The following is an 11,629-nucleotide window of genomic DNA, read 5'->3' on the forward strand; positions in this document are numbered from 1 at the left end:
CCAGGATAGTGATAAAGACCCTGCTGTTGGGAGCCTGGTTTCAGTCAGGCACTTGCGGGATCCAATTAACTTATAACCTGGGGGGAATCTGCCCTCCCAATGACAAGACTGTGTTAAGTAAAGGAAATATTTTGAGATTCTCAGAATCTTTTGAGTCTGTAGAAACATGACTAGTCCTTCTGCAAACAGATAACACAAAGAACACTGAAAAAACCAAAATGGTCATTATTAAACAACAATTTAGCAAGCTATAAAGATCATTTATTCAAAAAACCAAAAAAAGATAATTTATAATAATATAATTATAAAAGTTATAAAACAACTAAATGTAATGTGATGATAAGCAAATATAATATTAAATAGCTTTTTAAAGAATAAATATGATATTTATGGTTAGAATATTAGTGTGTATCAGGGTTCACTTTAATATGTTTTGTATTAAACATTGCTCCTTGCACACACATGAACATACATATAATTCTGCTACTTTTTTAATTCATGAGAGAGAGAGAGAGTGAATTCATAATTTAGTCAGAAGCTTCTGTCTGGTTATGAGTTATGCGGTCTAGTTCGACAACAGTACAACGTAGTAGTAGCTTATTTCCAATGCCTTATGTGGCAGGCTGAACTCTCACCTTCCAGGTGCTTCCCAGATTCCTATCTCCCTATCTCACACTTGCCATAACTCAGCTCTGGAACACTGTGAACATACTTATACAGAAGGGCCAACAGTTAGAACATGGAAAGGAGTTACCAAACCATATCACTGTGGTGTTCCACACCACAGTTCTAAAGACAAAAGTTGACATTGAAATTGTCCAAAATGAAGTATTTTTCATGGGCCAATAAGATTTCTCAGTATGTAAAGATTCCTGTTATATAAGCCTATCTCCAGAGCTTGGGTCCCAGAAACCATAATAGAAGAAGAGAACTAATTATAAGAAGTGGTTCTCTCACCTCTACACACATGCTATGGTATTCCAGCATCCATATTTGTGCATGCACACACACACACAGACACACAGACACACACGATTTTGGAGTACCAGTATGTTTCTGAGCATTGCAATAAGTCTGAGGAAAATTCAGTACTTTTGTGTAGCCTTCCCCAGCCTGAAGCTGCCTTGTGCAGACCTTGTCACCACTGAGGTGAGGCCACCTGTGGTGCAGCTTTCTGACTTGGCTGGCTTCTTTTGATGTGTCAACTGCCCTGTTCTTCTCTGAGATCCTGCTGCCTGCTGAGACACCTTTGAGAAAATCCACATTGAGCTGTGTCTTCAGGTTGGCGACAGGCACCAAAAATGGATTGGCAGGGGATGGGCTTTCCCTCTTTATAAGCACAGACTCTTAGTAAACTTTGGGGCCTTGATCAGAGAAAATTTGTCTTGGCCTCCTTCTTTTCTTGCCATCTAGTCTGTTTTTCAGCCCCAGCCTGCCTTTTAGGAGTACCCGGTTCTTGTAGGCCACGGGCAGCTTACAACTGGCGCCTGAACCAGGGACCCGAAAATGGCAGGATACACTGAGGGACTGCTGTCTTATGTGGAGCTCCACGAGAAGGGAAGAATAAGAAGATCGTATCGGGCACAGTGAGCAACAGGTATTTATGCTAGCACTGGTTTTCAACATTTTTTTAAAGTGTTGCTGGAGGTGCAATAGGATATGGCTAAGTTGGAACAGTGCTGACCCGGCACTGATTCCACTTAGGGTTTGGCAGCGAAATATGGGACTAGAAACTTTAAAACAGGCAGTTGGTTGTCCACAGTCAAGAACTGTATTAGGTGAGAGGAGTAGGGCTTAAAGTAATAAAATTAAATAAAATATAGGAAAACAGATTTCAGAAATCTCCCAGGGACACATGGAAATCCAAAGACATCTGGCCTTCTCTCTGGCCCCTACAGGAGAATTTCTCTACCCTCTTTGTATTGTCTATGTTTGGTGCACCAATCTGTCCACGTGTCAATTCTTGTATGCTCTTGTCTCGTTGTCTGAGTGACTGAATGTTCTGTGTTTCTTGTTGGAAAATAAAAATGGCTAAAACTTTATCTGCTGATTAAGCAAAGCCCGAGAGTGGCCCACACTTTAGCCAAGAATCACGCACAGCAGGGGAGCCACTGCTGAAAAACTGTTTTTAAAGAAAAGGAGTCTGTAATCTCTTAATTCTAAGGCAAAAAAGCTGATAGTTGTTTTTTTCCTAGAAAATTCTCTGCAATCGTGATTATTGTGTTTAGCAAATGACAAAGTGCTTTTTTATCTTATAATTATAGCTAGAAAAGGTAAAATTCTTTGATTGGTCTAAATTTATAAGGTTCGTGTAGCCACTTAATTTGTTTTTTTACTGGTCTTAAAGGTATAATGTGCTCTACATGTCTTCATCATAGAGTATTAGCTTATAAGTTATTGGGTATGATTTAAAAGGTGTAACATTGGTAGCAAGACAGCTTTAAATTGGTAACTCAGGGTTAGTCTTTCAAACATGTGGCATAAAGCAGGCCAAAACAATAGGCCTCTAAGGATATTTCTAATTGAGATAATATTTTATGTGATTCTTATCCTGGAAAGTAGACTTATAAAGATAAGATTTAAAACAATGTCTCTTTAATGAAGCATTAAAATTTGCACGGTCATGCATTCATAGGTATAAATTGGCAGCCAAACTTTGTAACTTGATAGTGATGTTTCCAATATTGATTTTAAAGATGATAAATTGTTTTAAAATGGGTTTTCCTTTCCCAAAGTTGTAGCTATAGTCTAATATTGCAAAAGAAACTTAAAAATTCTAAAATCTGTCCTCACTGCAAGAGGAACAAAGCTCAGAGCAGCCTCAGGGAAGCTGTGTGACTTTCTTTTGTTTTGCAAACGGTGCCTAAGGAAGTTCTTGAAACTTGCCTCTCTGTGCCTTCTGGAATGCTTTTTTGCTATATTACTTGGTTGCAGATCTATCCAGATGTTGTTCTAAATAAAATTCAAATTCAGAATTTATAAAAGGTCAACCAGACTGTAGAACTTATAAAGGCATTACAATCTGGCTTGCCTACTTCATATAGAATTTTTATAGATTAAAAAGTTTGTTTTTTCCTTTGCATCCTGATAACTGTAAAGTGTTTGCTTCTAGTGAACTGGTAATCACTGGAAAATTTTGTCTCTATGTATGGCTAATATAGCTTTACATTATGTAAGAAAAATTTTTATTGTCTCTGCTTCTATACAAGAAGCTAAGAGTTTGAATCTTTCAGTGTATATTGTTTCCTAAGTGGAAAGTATTTTATTAGCTAATGCCTCTCAAGGGAAGTTTACTTCAAATCTTTGCTCTCACACAATGAACTTTAAAGTTCTGGGGAGTAGTTGTTGCTCCATAAGATTCAGAGGCAATATCTTTTTAATATTTAGGGTTTTACTTATACTAGAAAATTGTGGTACAGAAAATCTAAGAATGAAAAATTGATTTGCTTCAAAATTTTATTTTCAAAAACTTCCAGGAGATGTTAATTGGCTAAGACCTCACCTTAAGGTCTTAAAGTGACTTAAACCTTTGTTGGATGTTATCTTGGGAGACACAAATTAACTAGTAAAAAACAAAAGGCTTTCCAGAAAGTAAAGAAAGCTTTTATAATTGTTACCAATTATAATCAATGGTAATTAAATATTAGTTGCTTATTTTAATTATGGTTATTAAATGTGCCCACAGCAATTCTTTAGCAAGAGAAAACATTAATGTAAAATCATCTTTCTTCACCTCAAAGTAAAGTTTTAACACCCTATTATAAGGCTGCCGTGGTGCTAGTAAAGAATTGTAAGATAAATTCATATATTTTAGAAAACCTATAACAAAAAATTGTGTCTTAAAAACCTGACAAANTGTCTGTTCCTTGTTCCAAACAGCAATTAAATTGGTTATTGCAGAATATTGATATTTGGCCTATTGCATACCATCATTTTAAATAAAATTGATAATCACTATCCTAAAGATAAGTTAAAAATTATTTTTATGCATGCTTTTGTACCGTCTATAAATTCATGCATGCATGCATCCCATTTACTGTGTTCAAAAACAGCCCTTCAATGGGAGAAAAGTATATGTGAATTGGATCACATGCTTATTCTTTTGAGTTTCCTCCTGCTTCAGCACAGATAGTTAAATTGTGTGCTGTAGATGGTGTTTTAAAATGTTGAATAATTAAACTTTAATTTGTATATTAATAGACAATATTATATCTCAGAGCTTACAATTGCTTAAAATTATTCATCCCTCAGATACTACAAATTTTCAAATTTGCAATGGTTTATGCACAACTCATAAGAAAAAATGCTGTTCTTTTTAGAGGACTCTTTTTGGACATTTAAGAATTTGTCCTAGATTGCCTGGATAAGACCTTAAGGCAATGCCATGCTAGAATTATATCTCAGGCAGATTACAAGCCTTTAATGCTATGGGATTGCCTAAACTCGTTAAGANAGATAATGGGCCATCCTATACGGGCGGGAAACAATTTTACTTCATTTTGTAAGGAATTTGGTATCAAACATAAAACTGGAATTCCTTATAACCCCATGGGACAAGGAATTGTTGAACATGCTCATTGCACTCTGAAAAACTGGCTTTTAAAAACAAAACAGGGGCAGTTATACCCTCCCAAAGTCACCAAAAGCACATCTTGCTTTTGTCTTGTTCGTTTTAAATTTTTTGCAAACTGATGTTAAAAGTCAGTCTGCAGCAGATCACCACTGGCATCCAGTTACTTCCAGTTCTTATGCCATGGTTAAATTGCGGGATCCATTAACTAATGCATGGTCCAGATCCCATTTTAATCTGGGGAAGAGGTTCGGTCTGTGTTTTTTCACAAAAAGAAGACAAAGAGCCATGGCTACCTGAGAGACTGGTTCGTCAAGTGGACACAGATCCTGAATCTTCTAGTAAGTATGATTCTAACCTTGTTGATGACTAAAAATTCTTTTTAGCCAGAAAAGTTAATTTGGAGTACAGTCTTCACTCTCAGAGAATTTTTGGCTTTTCTGTTAATTCTCAAAGCAAGCTCCCCCACACTGGGAGGTCAGAGTCTGAGCTTGATCGTTGTTACTTTGCCACTGAATAAAGTAACTGGGCTTCCCCAAAGAAGCTTTTTCCTGTTGTTTTTCCACTGTCTCCACTTTGTTTTTCAAGCAGGTCAGTCTCTCCTTACAGCCTGATTTCAGCAAGCGTGCAGCCTCACCTCCAACAAGCACAGGTGGCAGAAATTCGTCAATATGAGGAAGCATATTGAGTATATATTGTGGCTTTGGTCTGATTTGGGAATGAGGTGTGCTATGAGGACGGGTCAGCAAATGATGGTCAACCAGATTTCGGAACTATATCAATCTAAGACAGAGGTATATGCCAAGAGGCCGAGGTTTGTTAATAATACACCACAGAGCCATGTTTGTGTAAAATAAACACAAACAAGCTGCATGTATACTACTTGACAGATAAGAATAGTTGGGGAAAATCTGAGATTTCCCAAGCGAGGCACGGCAGTCAGCCACCATAACTCCCAGGCAGGACTATGGAGCATAAATAAATTTTATGTCTCGGTCCAGCTATTTTTATTATATAATCAGGGAAGAATTGTAGCCTCCCCCAGCCTGAAGCTGGCTGGTGCAGACCTTGTCACCACTGAGGTGGGCCACCTGTGGTGCAGCTTTCCAACTTGGCTGGCTTCTTTGATGTGTCAACTGCCCTGCTCTTCTCTGAGATCCTGCTGCCTGCTGAGATACCTTTGAGACAATCCACATTGAGCTGTGTCTTCAGGTTGGTGACAGGCACCAAAAATGGATTGGCAGGGGATGGGCTTTCCCTCTTTATAAGCACAGACTCTTAGTAAACTTTGGGGCCTTGATCAGAGAAAATTTGTCTTGGCCTCCTTCTTTTCTTGCCATCTAGTCTGTTTTTCAGCCCCAGCCTGCCTTTTAGGAGTACCAAGTTCAGGTAGGCTGTGGGTGGCTTACAACTACACTTTTGAAACAAATGTAAATTGGATTCTAACTTAACTGGTAGCAGGTCTTCTTCAGTACCAGAAAGAGAAACACGGCAGGGGTGAGGCAAAGATCTCAGTAACACATCAGTGTGAATGTTTTACCATATGTAGTCACTGTGAATGTGAGTGCAATCGTATTGTGCTTATTTCAGCAGAAATACGTGAGATAAGTTTCTACAGGGTCTACTCCATTTGTAGAAGGGTGCTGTATGAAGAAGAACTGTACCTTCTGGAGTTTGATCTAAAGGCCTGCATATCGATGCAACATAAAACAAGGAAACCCTCGAGTGTTGGTGATGTGTAAGTCAACCTTGTGACAGAAAAAGTGGATAGAAAGGAAGGTACTACAGGATTCTGTGATTCTTTGAAGAATCCTAATCTGCCATACATGGCATTAGATTGAAATTGGCTGTAGGAACTAGTGAGACAGCAAAAAGAAACCGAGGACAGAGTGGTGGCTGAGCCCTCCCCAGCCCTCACCCCCACCCTACTGACTGTCTTGATGGAAATCCTAAGAGGTAACTATGTTCCCCCTACTTCTTCTGAATTACCTCATCAGAAGGAGCTTTCATTTGAAGCATGGTGACTTTGTGGCAACTAAGGATTGGTGGAGGATTTAGGGGCTGTAGAAAAGCTCATGCATTGCACAATAAACTCAGATCTGCACTCTGATGCTGGTCCCAGAGTCTGATTCCTGGGATTCTTCACGTGACTCCATCACCTTTCACCCCATTCTTGTTCCTGTTCCTACATTCAAGCAATATTTTTTCTCTACTACTTCCAAGGATCTGGAAAGACATGCCATTAACATGTCTTATTCAAGGAATGAGCTTGATGTTACTTGGGTGTAACAGTCTACTTTCCTTTCTTCCTCAGATGCTGCAAGACAGTGTAATAACCTTGAAACCTTCTGATCATGAACTATTTGGAGTTAAGAAGAGGGGATATGTGCAAATACTCTCTTTGACGGGAGCAGCTGGTCAGAGATGAGCCCTAAATTCCCCATACTATCCCCAAGTACAATAAACAGTTGGGAGGGCTCTCTGCATTTGAGAAAACAGAAGTGGCCTCTGGTGCCAGGCTCAATGCCCAGAGCTTTCTGAGAAGAGGACGTGGGAAATGCACATGATAAAAGAAGCAGCCAGCTAGTCCACCACTCCAGGCAGACTGAGAGCTCACCAATTTAGAAGTTGGTGTAGAGCTGTCCTCCAGCAACCCAGGAGGAAAAGAGACCCAGGAGGGGAGTCTCCACAGAAACTTCAGATAAATGTCCAGCCCAGGACATAGCCTATGTCCATTTCTGAACTGTTTGTATGCTCAGTGGTTCTTTGTTCAAATACTGGATTCATTTATCAGGGAGGAAAGTCATTGCTAAGGTGAGCACTCCAGAGAGAGAAAACAGTATGTAGAAAGGCATGGAGCATGCAGAGGCTTAAAGATCACTGTGACAGATACATAGGCCTCTGTGATAGACAAGGAACAACAGTATACAAGCATTAGCTCTTAACACTTTATTTTGTGGACAAAAAAAAAAAAAAAATAAGAGCCTTAATAGTCTTAAAGGTTTGTTTTATGCCTTAATTATATGTATGTGTATACCTGTATCTGAGTCAGTGCAGATGTGAATGCATGTGCTTGCTGATTCCAGAAGAAAGCCCTGGGTCTCCTGGAGCTATAGCACACTGCTTATGAGCTCTCTGTGAGAGTGCTGGGAAGCATCCTCTGGTCTCTGCAAGAACAGGATGCTTTCTTCACCCCTAAGCCACCTCTCAAGATCCCCAGTAGCTTTTACATCTGGAATTACATGGTAGGAGTTCTTTTGATAGAAGACATTGGTAGTATTGCAATAGTAGTATCCAGAGCAGGAAAGATCTGTGCCAAGGAAGTTGTCACAACAGCTCCAGCTCGGCCAAAAGTGAAGAGGGCTGGGAAGATGGCATGTCAATGGGACAGTGCAGAGTCAACAGAAACCAAAAGAGCAGTCATGGTGGAGGATTAGGTGTGGGTGGAGAGGGTTCAGGGATAATAGTGAGGATAATAACCACTTATGGGGCCAACGCTTGCTTGCTTCCCTCCCTTCCTTCTTTCCTTCCTTTCTTCCTTCCTTCCTTCCTTCCTTCCTTCCTTCCTTCCTTCCTTCCTTCCTTCCTTCCTTTTCCTTTTTCAGAATTCAAAACTCATTTCCTTTTGTTAGAATTCCTTTTGTTTCTTGCTCCTGCTATTTTGTAGCCAAGGATGACCCTGATTTCTTGGTCCTCCTGTTATGACCTCCCAAAAACTGCATTACAGTCTGGAAGCCACCACACCCAGCTAGGACTTTCCATGTTCACTTGCAAACAGGTTTCTATAGCAACTCCAGCCACAAAGAGGGAATTGTAGCAACAGAATGGTAGCCCCTTCACAGCGGCTTTTAGCTTAATGTAGAAAGAACACCCAACATGCCAGGGGCTGCAGGGCAAATATCTGTCTATTACTACACACCTACACACACACACACACACACACACACACACACACACACACACACACGCACATGGTGTGGGACAGTCTACCCAAGGCATTAGCAGATTCAACTAATCATGTCTTCCAGCTTTTTATGACCAGCTACGCACAGGTTTGCCTTCTGCTTTTGTGACTCTTTTTGTACTCAGGTTGATCCCACTGAATAGCAGACTAGTCTAAGTGTAGAACAGAAGGAACAGCTGCAGAGAGAGCTTTGCAGAACAAAGCTGCAAGATGTCACAAAGAGCCTTTTAGATAAAGAATTTACCACTTCCCTCTTATAAAATGTATTATATTTACTTATTGGGGAGGGTTATGCATGTTACAACACACATGTAGAGGTNAGAGTGTGAAGGTCAGAGTTCAACGTGAGGGAGTCAGTTCTCTTCTCCCAGTGCAGGTCCTGGTCTCAGGTGCTTGGGCTCAGAGGCAGGAACATTTACCCACTGAACAATCTCTTCACCCCTCATTTCTCATTTTTAAACCATCCCTTCCTTCATTAAAACAAAGTACTTTATCACATAAGCACATAAAGGGGAAGTTTAGAAGTACAAAGCTATTGGGTAGCAGTTAGAATGACCCTGGCGTGCTGTTGCTACACACATGTGACCAATAGAAGGCAAATCTTGGGTTTGGGTCTATAATTATTAATGTACTATTCACCAACGAATATTGTTCCTCATATACAGTCCATAAACATGCAATNCACCCTGAAAGTATATAATAAAGAGGGCAAATATATGGAGAAAAAACCATTTTTTTACTTAATCAATGAAAAGTTACATTTTTTAAAGTGAAAGTTTTGCTGTATTCAGCTAGGGCAGTGTTTTATCCCTTATAAATGAAAAGAAAAAGTATCATATGTTAACAGGAACTGAGAGACTCTAGATGACAAGTCAATGGCTTCACCCTGTGTTGAAGGCAATTTGGCTAAGGTACTTCTTCCAATCGAGAGAGACCTTCAGCACCAACGGCCTTCAGTGGTGCTATTTATAATGGAGGAACTGAAAGCAACTTAAATTTCCATCAGAAAGACAGCTCAGTGATCCTACTTACAGTCCAGATCATGTTTACAAAGATGAGGAAATGTTCAGCCTGGCTTTAAATTAACTTAAAAAAAAAATAAAGCCTACCACCCATATACAATTGTCAGATTTGAGCCCTTTAAACTGCATGTAAAACTGAAAAGATAGAATACAATAAGAGATATTGGGTATTTTTATTTTTCTGTCTTTTCTCATTTGTGATAATCATTACCATTGTAAAACTATAAAATTCTGGAGTTATACCTGTATTATTTTGTAAAACTATTTGAAGCTTTAAACATNATCTTCTAGAATAATTTCCCAAAGTGGTGTGCCTAAAAGCATATTTTTAAATGTACAATCCTGGGATCACATTTTTCCTTTGCATTCATAAATGGCAATAAAGAAACATGTTATGATTACAGCTTCCATACCTTCAAATTGTCTGGCAGCTCTGACCGCCCGGCATACCCAGGGTTCATTGTTATGAAGACAGCGCATGTGGGGTCAAGTTTTAATTCTGTTCCTTCAAACACTAGGAGGTCAGTACCTGCATTAATGCCTGTGGGAACCACAAGTGTGATGAGTTAGCTGTGCTTCAGCTTGTGCCACTTGCTGCCTGTCCCCCATCTCCTTTGTTTTCACTTGCTGCATAGATAGACAAGCTCATTACCTCTCTGGATGGTAAGGATTTGTTGAGCAACCACAGAAAGTACTTCCAAATCAATTCTGTTGAACTCATCAAAGCAAGCCCAGGCTCCACAGGATAACAGTCCCTGGGAGGAAAGAATAATAAANATTTTCAACTCTCTCTGATTGAGTATTACATTGAAATGATGCATTTCACCTGATCTTTTCAGGGATTTAATATCCCATCAAGGAAATTGCTTATTTACCTTTATCTTTAAAGACAGCTCATTTTTTATTACCAATTCATTATTCTAGGTGAATAAAGAGTTTGATCCACTGGAAAACTTCCCAATTTATTGCCTTTGCCCTGAGTATGTCTTTAGGTATCTAGGCATATATCTATAATTTCCAAGCCTTTACTCTTTACAAGTGGACTTTATTTGCTTTTTTAAAATAATGGGTTGTAATAACCATCTATGCAACATGACTTCCCTTGCCAGAGATACTGCTTTGTAAGCAGAATAGCCAACTAACATTCAAAGCCCAATTTATAATCCTAAGAAAGGATTGCCTCACAGATATGTGCTGAACTCTATGCATATCAAAGATTGGTAAGTCTCCCGAGAGCACACTACCCCTTACTTTGATTTCCAATGAATAATACAATAAAAGTTTACCTTGTCACAGAAAACAGACTGTTTAACATCAGATATGCAAATATGCAGATTGTGATGAAGTTTTCAAAAATAATGCTTGAATGTTTATGAGGTTCTTAATAGTAAGACCTATACCTTTATTTGTAATCCCACTGTTTAACATGAATTTCACACCAAAAATGTATCTGCACCATCAATTAGTACTTAGCAATAAGCAAATTTAGTTCCATTGAAGTCTATCAATCTAAATCAAAGAATGAAGAATATTATGATAAAGAAGGCAGGCATTGCTTTGACTACATTGGAATGTGCTATTTATTCAAGCCATACCTAGGCTCTTCTAACTGCCAATTGTTTCTTAGTCATTGTGTCAAGTTTATATGGCACTATAGAAAACAAATTAAAAACCATTCCACTGTCTCCTATTATATTATTTATTATTATATTGACTTCCTTCAAAAAATCTTACCCTGTTTTCAAATCACAACTAAAATATTATACAATTATAAAGTTGTTTAAAATGACAGTGCATATCACTCAAGGAAAACAGTTCACTGTGTTAGGTAGAAATAGTATATTTTTGTTAGTTTAATTTAAAGGAAAATTTAAATATTTTAAAGTAAATAGTACAGAATAGATAAAATATATTTGGAAAATTACAGAAAAAAGAAAAGGAAGTCAATGCAAAGGGTCAACCATCCCAAACAGATAACTGTTACAACAGCCTGCCTGCCTGCCTGCCTGCCTGCCTGCCTGCCTCCCTCCCTCCCTGCCTCCCTCCCTCCCTGCCTGCCTGCCTCCCTGCCTC

The 11,629-nt window shown here is 38.9% G+C and overlaps 1 protein-coding gene across 1 annotated transcript in view; it reads right to left on the reverse strand.

Annotated features, from left to right (window-relative positions):
* LOC110289179 (dynein heavy chain 7, axonemal-like) overlaps positions 1–11,629 on the reverse strand; it is a gene marked incomplete at both ends in the record, with an annotated part of 26,384 nt that overhangs the window by 13,466 nt on the left and 1,289 nt on the right. Inside the window, 2 exons of the mRNA XM_021155343.1 lie at positions 9,970–10,097; positions 10,209–10,311. Of these exons, the coding sequence (XP_021011002.1) occupies positions 9,970–10,097; positions 10,209–10,311 (231 nt within the window). The remainder of the gene's footprint in view (positions 1–9,969; positions 10,098–10,208; positions 10,312–11,629) is intronic.

The sequence above is a fragment of the Mus caroli genome, unplaced genomic scaffold (assembly GCF_900094665.2).
Source record: "Mus caroli unplaced genomic scaffold, CAROLI_EIJ_v1.1 scaffold_16071_1, whole genome shotgun sequence".
Classification (NCBI taxonomy): domain Eukaryota; kingdom Metazoa; phylum Chordata; class Mammalia; order Rodentia; family Muridae; genus Mus; species Mus caroli.